Below are 20550 nucleotides of genomic sequence, written 5' to 3' on the forward strand. Positions count from 1 at the left end.
ATATCAGCACAATGTAAACTAATAAATAAATGAAATCAGTTGATCTTAAAGACTTAATCGATTAGTGGTACAATGCATTTCAGATGTGTACTGCTGCTGAGGGTTATGAAAAGGACAACTTTCCTTGACAAGACAATTATTGACCACATATCAAGTATTCAGCATGAGTATGCATTGTGAATATGTATAATTGACAAAAGAAACCAACAATCTTGAAGTTGCATTTTCTCTCAAAGGAAATCTTTGAGACCAGTCCTATGAGAAACTTGAAAAGAACTATATTTTGTGAGTTAAAGTGGGCTTATCATCCTGCTTTCTTCTTAAGCATTCACACTTCATCTCATCTGGCAACTTCCTCATTGTTCTCTGACTTAGAAAGTACTAGCTTACTTGTACATCTGATGCTTAATGAATTGCTACCAAGTATTTTCTTTGACTTTCTTTCATTGAAATCAGATTGTGATTGAAGTATTTTTTGTTTTTATATCTCATTGTTCTTTACTAGTCTGACACAGAATTCTGGGATAAAATGCAAGATGAATGGGAAGAAATGGCACGTAGGAATTGGATTGCAGGAAGTGAACAGCCAGCAACAAATACAAACATCTCCCCACATGAGAAGGTGACCTTGAAAATATGATCTTCACAATTTGTTGCTTTCTAATTAAAATTTTACAACTGTCAGTTTTTTTGGTTGATTCTCATTTATATTCAAACTCGACGAGAAAATGGTGACAACAAATTCATCGTATATGGCAGAAATGAGGAAAATACAGCAGAAAGAATTTATTATTACCTCATTATTTACATAAGATAGATTTTAATCTTGTAATTGTAGTACTGACCATTTAAAACAGCACACTAATGAGCGATGGAAGGAATCAAACAAATGTTGAATGGATAGTGTTTTAATTATTAATGAAGCCATTTAATTGCTGTAACCCAATAAACAAGAACAGCAAAGTAATAGTGAATAGATTATATGCAAAAGATGTCTCTTGAACTATCAGTAAGCAGAATAATTTAATTCCACAAATTAGATAATTAATTCTTGCAACTTGTTTCAAGATATATTATTCATTCCAATTAACCTTTGCTACAGGGCTATTATTTTCACACCGACAATCCCTTCAAAGACTGGTCCAATGCATTTGAGGAAGCTCTTAAAAAGCAGAAAGAAGGAGATCTGCCCAATGCTGTATTACTGCTGGAATCAGCAATTTTGCAAGACCCCTATGATGCAGAGGTAGGCTGATGATATTTAACAGTCACAGAATATATGTTAATGCACTGATAATTCCAAAGCATATGGCAGGAACTTTTACATGCAAATCTGAGTGTTGAAATATTATTAGTGGGGTTATGCCTAGTAATACAAAACAGGTTATATAGTTCATCATCAGTAATGTTTGTAACCCACCATGAAAACTGATTCAGGCCTTTTAGAGCAATAATATACATTTTTATAGCACCACTATCATAATAAATCATCTTTAGATACTTGCTGCTATAAATGTAGATACAAAGAGCCAAATCTTACTTTTTTGGTTTTGAGTGGGAATTCCAGATTTTGCCAAATTACAGGCTTGGTTACCAGTGGTGGCACTATTTAAAATTAGGGAAAATTCTGAGGCCAAATTGGTGGAGCTCATAGCTATATTAGTACTGACCTTGCGTATTCTGTCCCTTTTGGTTCTCAGTGCCAGATACCTCACTGAAAAGTAAGAGAGTTACACATAAACCATTCAGTCCATCTGCCTGGCAGTGAACTTAGTGATTCAAATGCTACTCTATTTCTTTGCTGCTGCCCCAACCAATTGCTGCAATTAAACTTGGCCACTGAAAAACTCATCTCCATTACTTCCCTTTTGCATGCATTTATGCTGGCAATCATGGCTGTGCAAATAGACTGACGGGTTCTTGATTGGTAAGGGGATCGAGGTTTATGGGGAGAAGACAGGAGAATGTGGTTGAGAAGCATATCAGTCATGATCAAATGATGGAGCAGTCCTGATGGGCTGAATGGCCTAATTCTGCTCCTATATCTTATGGTCTTGTGGGCTTACAAAAATCCTTCATGTCAGTTCTGTAGAGCAGAAGGATCCCAGCTTAGATACCATTGCTCAAACCTAGCAGAACTTATCAAGCAGTGTTTCAAGATATCAGTGTATTTTGTCAAGATGGTAAAAAGAAATCAGCACTGAATATTGTACCGATAGAAAAGTGTGTTTGGAACCCTTGATGGGGAATTAATAATGGAGAGCAAGGAAATAGAAGATAACTTAAACCAATACTTTGCTTCGATCTTCACGGTGTAGGACACTATAAACATTCCCAAGGATAACAGACAAGCAAGGTGTGAATGGGAGATTCTCAAAGGGAACATAGTTACAGAATGAGGGGATGCTCATTTAAAACTGAGATGCAAAAGAATTTTTTCTCCCAGAGGATAACGAGTATCTGGAAATCTTTTCCCCAGAGAGTTTTGGAGGCAAGGACACTGAAAGTGTTTGAAGAGGAGGTTGGTATATTTTTCAACTATTAGGGAGGTGAGGACCACAGTGGCCTGGCACAAAAGAGGAGTTGAGGCCTGGGGCAGATCAACCGTGAACTTGTTGAACAATGAGGCAGGTTTGATGAGCCAAATGGCCTACTCCTGCTCTTATTTCCTATGTGCCTACGATATTACATTTGCTGGTTTACATTATTTCAGTGCATATTTTGTTCATCTAACTTTGATTGGATACACTCAATACGTCAATTTGAGACAGAGATAGTAGGAACTGCAGATGCTGGTGAATCCGAGACAACAAGGTGCAGGGCTGGATGAACACAGCAGGCCAAGCAGCATCATAGGAGCAGAGAGTCTGACGTTTCGGGCCTAGACCCTTCATCAGAAAAGGGGGAGGGGAAAGTTTGAAACCATTTCCTATGTATTCTAAAGATGCTGTATGTCACTCTATATGCAAAAGCCTAAGTTTTGTTTCATCCACACAATACGTTGCATTAAGTGTAACTAGCATTTTAGGCAACAGCCCAACTTGAAACAGCTTGGTCCTACTGGGAGCATGGGTTGGAGAAATCACATGACAGTGTTGAAACCCTATCTCTTACCACTACTCCTTTCAAGAGTACAACTCCCCATTAAGAAAAGAACTAGTGAATTTACTCTGCGCAGTCTAAAGATTAGTTTCTGCTCCCTATCAAGTGTTGTACAGTGAATTCAGTTTATTTACATCCATGCTATTTGCCTGGTCCCTGCAGCTAAATTAAAACACAGCATTTTTCTTTTGAGAGAAACTTACTTTATTACAGGATAGCCTGTTGACACTGTAGGCCATTTTCCATCTGTATTTGTATGAATCCTGTTCTTCCTGTTTATTCTGCATAAAACACATAGCACTGTTAACTCAGAAAAATGACCTCAGACATTTTACAGGAACAATTCATAGAAGCACACAATATGGAGAGATTTATTCAACTAATCAAATGGACCATTACAAAAACTCTCATTTGTACCATTACATCTTTTTTGATGCTGTTCAAATTTTTCCCTTTTAATTATTTGCTTACTATATATGCTGGTTTATAAATTGACAGTTTAAGCCTTGAAATAGCCCTTCAAAAATGCCGAGAATAAAAGTGGACCATTGACATGGTTTTATGTGGTCACCAACCTTGGTGTTCATCATGAAGGGACTGGTCTGTTTGGTTATGATTTAGCACGTCCTTACAGAACAGCATTTGTTATCTGCATGATCCTTGCACCCAATGATATGATACCACTAAGTAAGAGTCTGTTTGTGGGTTGAAAACTTGAGGTTTATAACTACTGTGAATATTGCACATTGTGGCTGATTGGGGATTTGACCTGTTGGCCAAGTGTATGTAGAAACAATAACTTTTAGGACTGAGAAAAGGGAATTGTCTTACACGCTAGATTGACTTGTATGCCATGATTTACTGTACCTCCCAGTGTGTTTATAGAGATTTACCATAACTTCTTCTTTGTTTCTATATCTCTCTTTATAAGCTGAGGTTCCCATATGCCTCTTTGATACTCTATGTAAGTTGTCCTGCTACCTTTCGAGATTTGAGTACATGCACCCTAGTCCCCCATTCCTGCACCCCTTTTAAAAGACCAATATGAAATAAATAAGTTGCCATTTAGCTTATTTTGCATCTCTTCATTTACCCTACCAAAATGAAACATCTCCTACTGCACCTTTTAGTGCAGACACAAAGCCTGGAAGCTTATCATGATTGTCAGCAGGCCTCAGTCACATCAAGGAGGCCAGCCTTCACTTAGTGGATCATGGCACGGCAGGTCAAGGGCAGCCTCCAATACCAGTCCTGAGCCTGCTTGGGGCAGTCAGAGTGAGAAATTTAACCCTGATCAGCCTTAGTGATGCACTTTGCAAGAAGGAATAAGATAAGGGAGTACTCAATAAATGGCAGGATACTAGGAAGCTCAGAGGATCAGAGGGATCTTGGATTGCTTGTCTACAGATTGCTGAAGGTGGCAAGACAGGTTAAAAAGGCATATGGTATGCTTGCCTTTATCAGTCATGGAAGAGATATAAGAGAGAGGAGGTCATGTTGGAGCTGTACTGAACTTTGGTTAGGCCACAGCTGGAGTACTGTGTGCAGTTCTGGTCACCATACTATAGGAGGGATGTGACTGTACTAGAGGTGGTGCAAGGTAGATTCAAAGGATAGAGCATTTCAACTACAAAAAGATGTTGAATAAGTTGGTGTTGTTTTCTTCGAAACAGAGAAGATTGAGGAGGGGCCTGATGACAGAGAAGTATAAGATTATAAGGAGAATGGACAGGGTGAATAGAAGGTAGCTGTTCCCCTTAGTTTGAGGGATCAATGAAAAGAGAATAATTTTGAAGTGTGAAAGGCAAGAGGTTTAGAGGGGATTTGGGGAAAAACTTTTTCACCCAGGCTCTTTCTGCTGTACTGGGGGCCTATTTTCTTCATGGGATGAGATACAGAGAGACCGGGATTAGAGAAGTTGAACACGGATCGCATAGCTATTACACGGTTGGTGCAGGTGGAGAAGTGTCCTAAATGGGTGAGTAGGTAATGCTGAGGGGATCCAGAGTTAATGGTGTCAGGGGTTGGGGTGGATAAGATCTCACAGACAATAGTGAGAGTGGTAAAACAAATACCTTGGTGGAAGGTTGGTAAAGTTGCAGAGATAGAATGAAAGTGACGTATCACAAAGAAGATGTTGGAACTTATCCAGGTGGGAGTGGAGAAAGACATTAACTTTCTTCCTACAATTCTGAGCATTCCTCCAGACAACTGAAACTGTTTTAACCCAGGTGACGATCTTCAGACCAAGCTTGCATTGTTTTGTGTCATGTCTTCCAGTGCTGGTCCTGTGTCAACACCAGTTTATCCAACTGGACCTCCAGGAACCTGCCCGCAAAGCAGGACATTGGTTTCCCCAGAATGCCATGTCTGGAGCAAATGTCAAGAACCCTTGGCGCAAATGTAGATTAATCAGATCAGCCATGACTTTATTGAATGGCAGAGCAAACTTGAGAGGCTGAGTGGCCAACTCCTGATCCTAATTTGAATGTTCAGTTGATTTTCTAAATTGCCGTTCACCCAAAACATCCTGGTCCGCTGTTGGTTTAAAGCCATTTCTTCTGATCATATCTTCTAGTACACTTTTATGTTTATTGACTCTCTCCATTCCTTTCACATTCTGCTTACAATTGCTGTGTCCATATCACTACCCTGGACTATTCCATTGTCTTCATGCTTTAACTTTACAAATACTTTCACACGTGACACCCCACTGTTCTCTCTGATGCTCCCTAATTATAACACTTCCCAGAACATGGTCCCAGCATGGTTCAGATGAAGAGTGTCCCAACAGTACAATCTCTCTTGTCACAGTATTGGTGCTAGTGTCCCATGATTCCAAACTCATTTCTCCCACACCAATCTTTGAGCCATGCATTCAAATCTCTTTTTTGACCCTATGCAAATTTGCTCATGGATCAGGTATAGTAATGCAGAGATTATTACCTTTGTGTTTCTACTTTTTCATTTAATGCCTAGCTATTTGTCTCTCTTAACAGAACCTCTTTCTTACTCTAGCTTATATCGTTGGTATGCATGTATACCACAACAACTGAACCTTCCTCTTTCACTCCAGGCTCCTCTTCAGGCTGGAGGAAATTTCCTCAAATCTGCCACCAGACACGCAGTACAGGCTTAAGGACTCACTTTGTCAGCTGCAGAGAACTACCTCTATTCTTCTAATTATATTTTTTTTACCCTTCACACTTTTAATGGCTCCCTGCTTCAGGATACAGTGGTCAGTTTGCTGATCCACCCTTCAGTCCCTGCTCTCATCCACACAAGCTGCAAGAACCTTGAACCTTTTGGACAATAACAGGCTGAGACTCTTCCACATGCTGATCCCCATATCTGCTTCACTCACTGCCTCTGAGAACAAGGTGTCCAGGCACCTTGATCTCTCCCTGATATATCATAGCGTCTATAGCTGTGTTTCAGCTCGTCAACTCTGAGCAGACATTTGGTCGTGCTGAAACATTTACTGTTGCTATGGTAATTGTGGTGTAAACTGGTGACAACCAGTCTCCATATACTACGGCTGCTACCTGCCATCTTTACTGTGTTTTATTGAACTGGTTAGCTTTCAACTTCTATTTTGTCACTTATCATTTTTTCCACCAGTCAACTTGAAAATCCTTCATCTGTAATTATATAAAATTACATACATAATATACATAAATACTGTAATTTGAAAGAGGACAAAACTGGCAATATCAAAAAAACTTATCTATAAAATATTGTACCTTTTTCTATAAACATTGCAATTGCATTCTTGTGAATATAATTTGTTATTTAGTACTGTTGCTTCTTTGCACTGATATTGTTAGTATGTCCACAGGCATGGCAGTACTTGGGCACCACACAAGCAGATAATGAAAATGAACAGGCTGCCATTGTTGCTCTCCAGAGGTAAGCCTGATAAAACAAAATGTCTACACTAATTTCCCTGTGCTGGAATAGAAAATATAACATAGTTTGGTCCATGGATGAATGTTAGTTATACAAAATTTCAGATAATGAAAACGGATTCAGTGGGGTGGAATCTGATATGAGGATTTATAAATGCCAGAATGTTTACGACTGGCTTCATGAACCATAGGGAGAAAACATGGCCAAAGTTGCAATGAACAAGACATCCCCCTCTTCAAATTTCTTTAACATGTATTTGCTTTCAACTTGGCATTTATTCTCGATGTAGTACGAGAAAATACGTCACATACTAGATCCCATATATTTTTTTGGTCGAGGAACCTGAGTTGAAGGTGAAAACATGGGAGTGATTTTGATCATTTCATTTAAAGTTTTTTTTTGCACTGGTTGCTGCCTTTGGTTATAGCAGCTGTCTCTGTAACTGAATCTTATCATCCAATGAATCTCAGTAAATCATTTGGGGGTTTCCTCAGTGACATTTTAGAACAGAGGCACATGTTGGGCAGTGCTATTCTGTTGCCTGTCCAAACAACAGCAAACAAACAGACTTAACATCAATTTCCCAGATTCTGTCATTGTCATCCAACTGGGCATATCCTGTCCTATTGACAGTACACACCATTTAACACAAAGTACACATGCCACTAATCTTCATGCCAGACCACAAGGCTGAAGATCAACCAAGAATTAAGATCAAACAAGAGTTATGATCAGCAGCTGTTACACCTCTTCAGTGTACCTCAAGGGTGAACACCCCTTGAAGGAAAGACAGCAAAAGCAGCGAGCACTGTCGGATCTAAGCAGTCCCACAAATAGTGGATGAAACCAAATCATCTTAGTCCCACCATTCCCAATTGTGAATCTTCATGTAATTAAAATAGTAGAACATCAGCAACTGTGACAAGTCCCAGCAGAAGTATGAGAGATATGTGTGGAGACAATAATGACTCCAGATGCTGAAAGCCAGAGTCAATAGATGTGGAGCTGGAAAAGCACAGCAGGTCAGACAGCATCTGAGGACCAGGAAAGTCAATGTTTCAAACCATAACCCTTTGTCAGGACTGGGAAGGGGAGGGGATCCCAGAAATAGAAGGGGGTGTGGGGCTGGAGGGAGGATAGGTAGATGGAGAAAGTTGGGTACAGGTAGCAGGTTATTGTGGTTGATTAGTTGGAAGGGTGGAGCAGATAGATGAGTCAGAAGATGGACCGTTTGGGGGAGGGAAGCCTTTGAAGCTGGTAAAGTCAATATTCAGGCCATTGGGCTGTAAGCTCCCAAGGCAAAATATGAGGTGTATGGTATGATTCCAAGCATCTTTAGCCAAGGTGAAAGCTGACGGTTCCACTTGGTATCCGTAGATATGGATCAGCTGAGTATGATGGACACTGCAAAAATTACAGACCCGAATTGTAGATTGGAAAATGTAGAATTTGGGTTAAGTTATTGGACTAATAATGGATTATTGATGAAACTAACTTGTTCACTCCCCCAGCTGTGTTTCCTAAGGCTTCATTCTTGGTTGATCAGTTACCCTTTATGGTTGGTGGGGATTTTTCTTTGGAAGATAGAGAGGTTGGATATTTCTGCTGAACTTGTCTCTTCTTAATCACCCATTGTACCTATTGTCTGTCTTGAATTCATTGCAAATAGTTCTTTACTGCATTAATCGTAATCTTAATCAAATTTAATATAGTTTTAGATGCCCCCATAGTCTATCACGATACAACATTTCTTGTCCACGTAACGATGTCTAACTAAAGGAGCCCACTTCCCTGCCTTATCTCCATAATCCTCAATTCTGTTACTGATTAAAAATCTACCTAAGCCTCGAATGTACAATTGGTTCTGCTATAATGTGTGTTTCTTCAATACGAACTGGCTTTAACGTGATTGAAGAATTTAGACCACTATTTGTAGAACGCAAACTTTCCTTACCTGTATTGGCTGTAATGTGATTCTGGCACGTTCCATTAGTTTAAATGGTGTGGCTATTGCGCAATTTTCTTATAAAGCGAGATTGCAGGAGTATGGAACTCTTGCGTTAAATCAGAACTGACTGTACCCGATGATCCAACCTCAAAAGCTCTCTGTATAAAGAATTCTACAGACTGTCTACCCTGAGAAAAGTTCTTCTTCATCTCTGTCTTAAATGAATGACCACTTGCTCTGAGATTTTGCCGTTTGGTCCTAGCTTCTCCCACAAGGGAAAACAACCTCTCCACAACTACCCTGTTAGCCCCCCTAAAAATCTTAAATGTTTCAAACGGTCTCCTCTCATTCTGCTACACTCCAATGAGTACAAGCCCAACCTACTAAACCTCTCCTCATAAGACAATTGCTCCTTTCCAAATATCAGCCTAGTGATACTTATCTGGACTGCCTTAGATAAGAGAACCAAAACTGTTCACAGTAATCTAACTGTGAACTGATTAGTGCCATGTATAGTTTTAGCAAGACTTCCCTATTTTTATACACCATTCCCTTTAACGTCTAGGCCAACAGTCCATTTATCTTCTCCATTATCTGTTGAACTTCGATGTTAGTCTTTTTTTGTGATCCAAATATGAGGACCTTCAAATCCTCATGTGCCACAACTTTCTGCAGTCTTTTTCCATATAAATATTATTCAACATCTCTATTCTTCACATTAAAATACATAACCTCACATTTTCCCACATTATATTCAATTTGCCAAGTTTTTGATCACTCACTTAACCTGTCTATATCTCTCTGTCGTCTCTTTGTGTCAACCTCACTACTTGCCTTTCCACCCAAATTTGTGTCATCTACAGACTTGACAGTGCATTTACCTTTGTCATCCAAGTCATTAATGTATGATGTATAATGAAATAAATGTGGTCCCAGCACTGATCCCTGTGGCACTTCACTAGTTACAAGTTGCCATCCTGAAAATGGTCCCTTTAACCCAACACTCTGTTTTCTCGTGGTTAATTAATTATCAATTCATCCAAATATATTACTTTCAGCATCATGGGTCCTTTTCTTATTAAGTAGCCTCATATACAGAACCTTACAAATAACTTTTGAAAATCCAAATATATTACATTTGCTGGTTCACCTTTAACTATCCTGTTTGTTAGCTCCTCAAAAAGCTGTAATAAATTTGTCAGGCATGATTTCCCCTTCATGAAGCCAAGCGGACTCTGCTTGATTTTATTCTGTATTTCTTAATGCTCTACTATTGCATACTTCATAAAAGACTCTAGTATTAGCATTGCACCATGTAATTTCACAGTTAAAGCAATAGATTAAATGTGAAGGGAATATAATTGTCAAGAAAAGAACAAAGATAAAAAACAAAATTATGGTCATAAGGAACATCTCATAGTTTCAGAACAGATATATTGTCACCTTTTTTTTTTCCTATCTAGATAAGTGTTATCCAGTAAGTTAGCCCAAAGCCACGTGTCTAATTCAGAATATTGATGTGGATAATTACAATTCTGGTTAGTAAATAAGAGACAAGTCTAAAACACCATTGTTAGGGATGTAATCCCAACACTTTTAATTCATACTGAGTTTGCAGGTGTACTTTAACTATTTGTGCACTTGTTGGTAATATGATAGGTGAAATGAAGAGGATATGAGTATCTTTTGTTAATTATGACTATAGCTTTCTTGATTACTGATAGGTACTAAATGTTGAATATAGACACAAAGTCCATTCGCCTGCATAATATGTACATAAGATGGTTTCTACTAAAATTGGTGCATATTGGCTGGGCAACAATTTCTGCCAGACATTAAAGTCAGCCTTTTCAACTTTTCAGCTTTAACTTCTAAAGCATCACTTTAAAACAATCTGCAAAAAATGCTACGTTGGATGTAAGACATCTAAATTGATTAATTAATCAATCCAGGTACAATGCAGCATCTTCTGAAAAGTGAATCATATATTGAATGACTGTTATTTGAAGTAGTATCTTGTTAGAAATAATAGTATAATTACCCAAGTTGTTCAGATTAATATTTTCCACATTATTTAACTGTATTTATAGTAGACTCTTGTCAGTCCTCCTGATCTTATAAAGTAATTTCCAAAGCATTTGAGTATGTAGAATGAAAACTGTTGTGCCACACTTGTCTCTGGAACAACCATATATCTATTTTCCTTCTAGATGTCTAGAATTACAGTCTTGCAATTTGATTGCTTTGATGGCATTGGCAGTAAGCTTGACCAACATAGGTCTACAACAAGAAGCTAGTGAAGCTCTGAAAAACTGGATTAGACATAATCCCAAATACAAATATCTAATAAGAGGGAAAACTGGGTCTCCAGCCCTTGGGAGAAAAGAATGTAAAGAAACAGATGACAGGTAACTACAAATCTGTGTTTTAGGCAAATATGGAGAATTTGTTCTACAAACTTAATTATTGGTCCAGCAAAAGAAAGTAAATTTGCATACAATTTATTTTAATTGAATGAATTCACACTTGTAATTGGAAAATTAGCTTTTAGCTATTTGATACTCAATTACTATAAACATGTTCAGTTCATCCCTTGCAGAAGTGAAAGATCTGTTTTTGAAAGCAGCCCATCAGAATTCTGATGCAATAGATCCAGACCTGCAGACTGGATTAGGTGTACTTTTTAACCTCAGTGGAGAATACGACAAAGCTGTTGAGGCATTCAATGCTGCCCTAACAATTAGACCACAGGTAAAATCTCACTATTTTAAATGATAATTCATGCTATAATTTCTGTTTTAGCAATGCCTTTTCACCTTCTATACTAAATTGGAAAGAGACAATGACAATAGAAATTAGTTACATTTTGTCAGCAAGAGGGCGTTATTATATTTATTATCCTTTCTGTTTTTGATATTTCATTTTGGCTTCATTCTACCACACAATCCTATATACCTAGAAATAATGACCATGTAAGATGAAATGAATATTGAAAAAATTATAACAATCGTTGTTATACCTGTGAATTGTTGGTTTCGTGTCCAACATTATTATTTCACTAAACAACAGATTCAGTAATCATACAAGCAACACATAATGCCCTATTTCGACCCACTGTAACGGATATAGTTCTCATTTGATCTGAGAATTACCTATAAACTAAGAGGTTTATTTCATCATTCAGCAGTAAATAGCGGGACAAAACATTATTCAACCAGATTTTGTGATCAAAGATAAATGAACACTTGGCCATTGCCATTCTATAGGCTTTTGCACTGGAAGTTTTTGGCAACTAACTATCCAGAAAGCACAGAGCATCTGGCACCTGTATAAACCCCTAGGAACTGTGTGTTCCCATAATCAGTCAGATTGAAAAAATGTTAATTAGTGGTTCAGAACTTGAGCCAGGAGTGCCAGAACTGTAAAATTGATGTCAAATCAGGCACAATTGCCAAAAGAGAGAGTAAAGGAGGAGATGAGAGAGAAAGTTCAATTCAATAAATTATATTTTTATCATTTTCAATAATAAAATCTGAATGGATGAAACTACTCTTGTAAAGCAAATCCTTGTTAGACATCTTCTTGGGCAACAATTAAAACTGGACACACTAAAGAGACAGTGAAATGGACAAACCCCAAGTGTTTCTGACACATTTGTTGAGGATATCAGTCAAGTAATGCAGCCTCACACATAATATCATCAAGTTTGCAGATGACACAAAGGAAGGCGGATAAACTGTGAGGAGGATGAAGTGAGCTTTGGTATGATTTGGAGAAATTGAATGAGTAGGAAAATGCATGACAAATGAAGTATGATATGGATAAATGTAAGGTTATCCACATTGGTAGCAAAAACAGGAAATCAGATTGTTATCTGAATGGCCATAGACTGGGAAAGGGAAAGCTGCAATGGGATCTGGGTGCCCGTGAATACCAGTTGCTTAAAGTAAGCATGCAGGTGCAGCAGGCAGGGAAGAAATGTCTATTGTCCTTCATAGGGAGAGAATTCAGAACCAGAGTGGGGATGTTTTGCTGTAATTGTACAGGGACTTGGTAAGAAGACACCTGGAGTATTGTATGCAGTCTTGTCTACTTAGCTGAGGAAAAATGTTCTGACTATGGAGGGAGTGCAACAAAGGTTTATCAGACTGATTCCCAGGATGGCAGGACTGAGAAGAGAGACTGGATCGGTTAGGACTATATTCACTGAAATTAAACTTTACAAGAATGAAGGGTTGAAGACAAAACAATGAATGTTTTCATGAAGGAGTTTGATATAGTTCTTAGGTCTAAAGGGATAAAGTGGGAATAGGGTTCCGAATTGGATGATCATATCGAATGGCAGAACAGGCTCCAGAGGCAAAATGGCCTATCCCTGCTCGTTTTTCGATGTTAATTCAATGCCAAACTGTTTTAAGAGATACAATTATCATGCAATTTGGGGACAAGTAGCAACTTCTTTATTTCCACATATAACAAACATGGACAATGCCCATGTTTCAGGTGGCAAGTATCATTTGCACCACATAGGTGCCAGGCAGTGGCCATCTCCGACAGGAGAGAATCTGACCACTATCCCTTGAATTCAATAGCGTTACCATTGCTTAATCTCCCACTAACTGGGAGTTATCATTGACCAGAAATTATGTCAACAAGAGCAGGTCAGAGGCTAGGGATCCTGCTGTGAGTGACTCCCCAAAGCCTTTCCATCATTCACAGGGCACAAAGCAGGAGTGTGATAGAATACAGCCCTCTTGCCTGGATGGATGCAGTTCTAACAACACTCAAGAAGCTTGAGCCATCCAGGACAAAGCAGTCCACTTGACTGACACTCACACCCTCCAGCACGAACACTCAATTGCAGTTATGTCTACCATCTAAAAGAAACACTGTAGAAGTTCACCAAGGCTCTTTTTCCAAACCCATAACCACTGCCATCTAGGACAAGAGTAGCAGATACGTGGGAATACCACCATTCATAAGTTCCCCATCAAGCCACACACCATCCTGCATTGTAATTATATAGTTCTTCGTGCAGTTTTACTGGGTCAAAATCCTTGAACTGCCTCCATCAAATGTGAGTCTTCCTCCACCAAATGGATTGCAGCAGTTCAAGGAAAAAACTCAATATCTCCTTCTCAATGCCAACTCTCAGAGTGAGCAATAAAAATAAACAAACTGTTGGAGAAACTCAACAGATTTGACAGCATCTGTGGCGAGAAAAACAGTGTTATGTTTCAAGTCCAATCTGATTGAGCATGTCATAACAAACTCAATGTTAACTCTGTTTCTCTCTCTATAGATGGTGCCAGACCCACTGAGTTTCTTCAGCGTTGTCTGTGTTTGTTTCAGATTTCCAGCATCCACAGTATTTTGCTTTTATTATAGGGCTGGCCAATAATAAATACTGCCCCAGGCAGTGATGCCACATTCTATGAAAGAACAACAATAAACCTTGTATTTTAGTGTGGCTAGAATGCCACAAAAAACAATTTCTGAAAGTTTGAATTATTGAACAAATATAATCACAATCCTGTTTCTACATGCACAATTATTATGCAGCTGTCATTATATTTAAAGTTAATGCATTAACAATTTTTTTTAAAGTAGCTAACAACTGAGATAACACACACAGAAATGTGATATAAAAAATTAAATATTCTGATGTAACTTCTGTCTATCTAAATTTCTCTGACAATAGTTTTTAAAATGCTTTAATACTTCCAAGGATTATTTGTTGTGGAATCGTCTTGGAGCTACATTAGCAAATGGAGATCGGAGTGAAGAAGCTGTTGAGGCTTATCAAAGAGCTTTGGAAATTCAACCTGGCTTCATCCGATCAAGGTACAATCTGGGAATCAGTTGCATAAACCTGGGAGCTTACAGGTCAGTGCTAACTTCAATATTCCTAGATATTTACATTTGTAATTTTGATTTCGGCTTTGTTGAAGAGAGGAGTTCAGTATTGAGGATTTGAGCAAATTTCCCTCCTTTTGAACATGTATTGGTTGACCCAAGTGCTTCAAAATGCACCATAGCACTTTTGCTCTTTCAAACAAGGTTGATTACTCTGTTCAGAAAAGTACAGAAGAGGGTCCTGGACCAAACTACTTCAGTTGTTTGATCGATTCTCCACAATAAGATCAGAAGTGGGGATGTTTGCTGATGCTTCTACAATGTTCAGAACAATTTGCAATTAGCTGGATATGAAGGCTATCAATATCCATGTGCAGCAAGGCCTGAGCAATATCCAGGCATAGACTGATAAGTGGCTAGTATCATTCATGCTACACGTCCCAGGTAGTGACAATCTCTAACATGAACAAATCAAACCATCGTCCTTCACATTCAATGGCATTACCATCACTAGGTCCCCCCACTGGCAACGGTCTAGGAGTTACCATTGAAAGGGACTTGAAATGGACCACCAAATAAAACTTGTGACTGCAACAGCAGGTCAAAGGCTGGGAATTTTGGGTTGAGTAACTAACCTCCAGACTTCCTAGTGCCTCTCCATCATCTACAAGGCAAAAGTCAGGAATATGACGGAATACTGTCTACTTCCGTGGATAGGTGCAACTCCAACAACACTTAACAAATTTAAAAATATCCAGAACAACGCAGCCTGCTTGATTATCACCCAAACACCACCTACAATATATGCACTCCCTTCACCGTCACCACACAGTGGTAGCAATGTACTATCTCTACATGATGCTCTCACCAAGATTCATTTCATAATAACTTCCAAAACAATGATCTCTACCATTTGGAAGGACAAAGGTAGCAGATCCATGGGAACATAAACTGCAAGTTCCCCTCCAAGCCACTTACCATTCTGACTTGGAACATTATCATTGTTCTTACACTGTCACTGGGTGAAATTCTTAGAACTCCTTTCCTATCATCATTATAGGTGTTCCTACACCCCAGTGATGTTAGCAGCTCAAGATAGCAGCTCACCACCACCTTCCCCAGAGCAATTAGGGATAGGCAACAAACACTGACCCAGCCATCAATGCACACCCCATGAATGAATTAAAACAATTTTGTTTTAAAGTTCTAAATTTTCTGATGACTAGCCCTGCTGGCTAGTTAATTGGTTAATTTTCTCTCTCAATAATTTAGTCAGAAGTAGCAAGCAGGAAACATTTTTACCGTGGTTTCAACATTGCCAACAACATGGTGACAACAAGAAATCTTAAAGTATCTTAGTCTTTCTTGCAGCATAGCCATTCAAAATATGAGAAAGTCTGGTTCATGAATTTGATTTATTTTCCTCATTTTGGGTTCAAGGATATTTGAGTCTACACAATCTAAGATAGGAACTTGCATTTGCATGGTGCTTTTCATAACTTCAAGATGTCACAAGTGTTTTCGGGCCAATGAAGTATTATCTGAAGAGTAGTCATTTTAATGTAGGAAATATAGCAATTGATTTGAGCACTGCATGGACCTACATACCATAAAGAGCTAATGACCAGTTTGTTGAGGGATAAGTATCAGCCAGAAGATCGCAAAGAATGCTGTTCGAATAGTTCTATGAAATCTTCCGTATTGTGAGTTTCACATTTCATTTGTAAAATGGCAACAATCTCTGTGTTGCACTAAAAGACCAACCTGGATTCTGTGTACAAGTCTCCAGAGTAGGCCTGAAGCCCCAGAACTTAATTCTGAGGTGAAAGTTCTAGCACGGAGCCAGTGATGATATCTGATGGTGAAATGATTAGAACCAGAGGGACAGGAAAACTTACTGCAAACCTGGAGCCAAAACTTAACCTTCATTTGCCTAACTTAAATCATCAGACATTCTTTTGTTTAAATCATTTTAAGAATTGGATAAACGCCTAAAAAGTCAAATAAACACAGGCTATGGAGCAAATGATGATTTTAGGATTGACTGAGTTGCTAATGGATTGCTCTGTCAAAGACATGATGGGGCAAATATCCTCCTTCAGTTCTCTAACCGCACATGTCATGTTGGAAAAATGTGTGTTGATGGACAAACAGTAATCACAGCAACAGCAGATCTTGTATTAAAGAGTGCAGCTTTGAGGAAGAGACCAAAGCAGACAGTTCAGACTTGAGGTTCAGCAAGTTTGGAGGGGTAGCATGAAATAGTAGTCTGGGGATAATAATTGGAAATTAAATATCCAGGATTGTTCTGGTCATTTCTCTATTGACTTCATCCTGTTACCCATCCATCGCTCAGTGATGCCATACACTGAGTTCTCTGCATCCCCATTGATGGACAACAATACTTTACATGTTAAACAGAGTCAGTTAGCTCTGTTGGCTGGATAGCTAATTTGCAACGCACAGTGATTCCAACAGCATGGGTTCAATTCCCACACGTTACCATGAAGTCCACTCCTTCTCAACCTCTACCCTTACCTGAAGTCTGGTGACCCTCAGATAAACCATCAGTTGTCTCTCTCTAACGAGAGATTAGGACTGTGGTGACTTTACCGTTTATATGTGTGTTGCCAAAGTTCACACATCAAGCTGTTAGTAAAAACTAGAAGGCCATCCTTCCTAGCTGTTCCGGTGCAGCATCCTCTGCAGTGTTCCATACCTAACAACATCCCTCAAATTCACCAAAACGCTACAAGCTTCATAAGTGCTGGAAATGACAATTTCCCCTTCCCAAAAGCATGCTTGCTACATGTTGCCTACTATTTCTACATTTATCCCAGACTTCTTTGAAGGCAAAAGATAAGAAAATAACTGTGTAAGGAAACAGATTGCAGTAATACTGTTGATTTATGAATTCACAGATTGAATTTCATAACTCAAATAAATCTCCAAAACAATGATTGCAAAAATTTCAGGATACAGTGTAATGAAAACAGAATTTGACTTAAGCCACAATAAAATAATTCAATTGATTACTACCTTGTTTATTATGTAGTAATGACACACTATTATAAAATAGCATTACCTATAACATCTATAGCAGCACACTGGAAGATTTGTCAGTCACACGATAAAATCAGTGTGCATTGCACACATCTCATGTGTCAGATTTATTTACACCACATCAAAGAAAAATATAATGGAATTACCCAAGAATGATCTGTCAAGTCTTGTTTGATGTTCATATGACTTTGAAGTGTTTACTTCACAGTAATTTGCTTTTCCAGTCTTAAAGGAGCACAAACTTATAATTTCACTCATGCTAAAGTGTATGATATTGTTTTGTAGAGCAGAAAAATAATCTGATGGAAGGATATTAATACAAAAGAGAAATAATGCTATATGAATTGACACAAAGAACATGAGCTTTCTCTCAAAAAGAATCAAAGGATGACCGTTATTTTTAAAGATTGCAAAGGGTTACAATTTAGTACATAGCAATAAATTACTCCCAGTGGTTAGTGAAACAATCATAATCAAGCACGAATTTAATCAAAAAAAGTTAGAGATTAAAAATGTGCCTTTACACACTTGATTGGAAAATAGCTGAAAGAGGATCTGTAACTTCCTTTTTAAAAAGAGAAGTAACGTCTGAAGAAAAGAATTTCTAAACAGTGAGCAAACAAGAGAGGAATTCCTGTGGAGAAAAACATTGGCACAAACAAGATAGATGAAGTAAACTGTTTCAGTTCTGTAATATTCTGTTTCCAATTTAAAGATCTTTCACATACGTAAGTCTTCATTAGGGAACAGAATAGTGCTAAAGGACAGCTAATGCTGTTCCTGTATTTTTGTAAAGAGTTAGAACAAGTCCACTGAACTATAGATTAATTAACTATAGAAAACATTAATTCCAGAGTGTTCAGTTCTTCATACTCTAGCGACATTGTTCCTTCAAAATGGTGCCTACAGCATGCAGACACACTGCTGATATTACCCACAGCAGATAACATTTTGCTAAGGCCAAGCAACATTGATCTGGTGTCAGCACAACCATTTTTCAGCTTAACACTGCAATTAATTCCTTCCTTAACCTTGTACACAGTGTACATCCTCACTTGTACACCAACACAGCATCTTTCTGCTTGAGCTGTCCCTGATCAACTCATTTGACTGTGAAACCATTTAACAGAACTCTAATTGCCCATTCACCAACAGTCCCAAACATTTCCCTATCTACATTACTGACCTTCGTATCATTCACTTAGCCACAATGCAGAAATGAAAGCCATTACAAAAATAAGTATCCCAAACCAAATTGATAAATCAAATTATACCAAAGTGCATTCCCTTAGCAGCTGTCCTTTCTGTGCCTCTGTCTGTTGTTGGGCTGTGGCATGGCTGGTAGAAAGTTGCTGACTTTCAGTCGGGCTGACTGCGGATGACCTTGCAGGTTGATCCCAAGCAGCTCTGGACTTAGAAGGCCTATTTTCAGACTACAATGTCTCATCATGAAGAGCAGCATTCTGGCCTGATGGGCAAAGCAAGGGCATTGGTAGAGTGGCAGTGGTGAATGCTATTATCCTGAATGAAGACAACAGGTTACGGCTCCAGGGAGACACTGATACTCCTGGGCAGTCTCAGTCTCCGTGCCTTGAATTGTAGGTTAGTGGACTGCAATCAGACCCTGTGAATCTCTTTGAAGACTGGTATGCACAGATTTCATTACAGGAGTCTCAGCATGCATAATGACAGCAAACATAACTTGTCTGATTTCAGTCTAAGCTTCTACTGCAGCACCTACGTGTTTCATGGCTTCTGTTACACTTAGTGATGGAGATGACCACCAGTTCTACACTGAAAGGGGTGAATTTCAAGATCTGTGCAAAGTCCTTTGCCAAACTGATGCTGACTCCTCTGTACTCCTTGATGTTGACCACAGGCTTTCAGGATGAGTGATAGAAAGAATTAATACATTGAGCAGAGTGTGAGACTAGGAGGACATTTCATACAAGATACTGAAGATTTTCTGGCCAGTTGTGTGAGGTAATTAAACTTTTATTCAGCATTGCAGGCCCTCAGGGAAAAAATTCTGATATTGATTGCCATGGCCATCTAGTCCCACTGCATTCCCAGTCTGCCTGGTGGTCATTCAGGCACCAGGTATATAGGTGTTATCTGTCTTCCTTTCTAAGTAAAGCACTAAGGCCTCCAATGCATGATTGGAACATATTGTAACTTGATCACCCTACGAACATCCGCCCTCCCCGCCCCCCCACCCCCCCATCCCCGCAACCCCACCTTTCTTTGCCATTGTTTTGTCTTTTCCAAGTCAGAATCAGTTCTAGAGTGAGTTCCAGCATTTGTTGCAGCCAGAACGCATCACCCCTTCCAAGAGGTACAGGTTAGCTTTAACTCACATTGGACCTTTCATAATTCTGCTTCCCCTGCTTTGACATGCAGTCACTCAGCTGTACAGTCAGCCCTGGTAACATGCTGCAGTTATTTAAATTAGCAGGCAAAGTGAAATTTGCATACTGTCTGCATCAAAAGAAATGGCATTGCATTTGTTCCACATATTGATTATCTGTTTCTAGAAGTTATCACATTTTGATCATTAAAAATCAAAAATAGAGGGAGTAGTCAGCACATATTTCAAAAGGAAATATCACACATAACCACTTATTGAATTCTTTGAAAGAGTAGGCAAGTAAAATATAGATAAAATATATTTG

At 38.7% G+C, this 20550-nt stretch overlaps 1 protein-coding gene across 1 annotated transcript in view; it reads left to right on the forward strand.

The window, feature by feature from the left end:
* Positions 1-17818, forward strand: part of pex5la (peroxisomal biogenesis factor 5-like a) — a 75852-nt gene extending 58034 nt beyond the window's left edge. Inside the window, exons 7-13 of the mRNA XM_020512743.2 lie at positions 506-622; positions 1103-1246; positions 6941-7011; positions 11170-11367; positions 11545-11710; positions 14688-14851; positions 17737-17818. Of these exons, the coding sequence (XP_020368332.2) occupies positions 506-622; positions 1103-1246; positions 6941-7011; positions 11170-11367; positions 11545-11710; positions 14688-14851; positions 17737-17818 (942 nt within the window). The remainder of the gene's footprint in view (positions 1-505; positions 623-1102; positions 1247-6940; positions 7012-11169; positions 11368-11544; positions 11711-14687; positions 14852-17736) is intronic.
* The last annotated feature ends 2732 nt before the right edge of the window (positions 17819-20550 follow it).

This window comes from Rhincodon typus, chromosome 13 (assembly GCF_021869965.1).
Source record: "Rhincodon typus isolate 14 chromosome 13, sRhiTyp1.1, whole genome shotgun sequence".
Lineage (NCBI taxonomy): Eukaryota > Metazoa > Chordata > Chondrichthyes > Orectolobiformes > Rhincodontidae > Rhincodon > Rhincodon typus.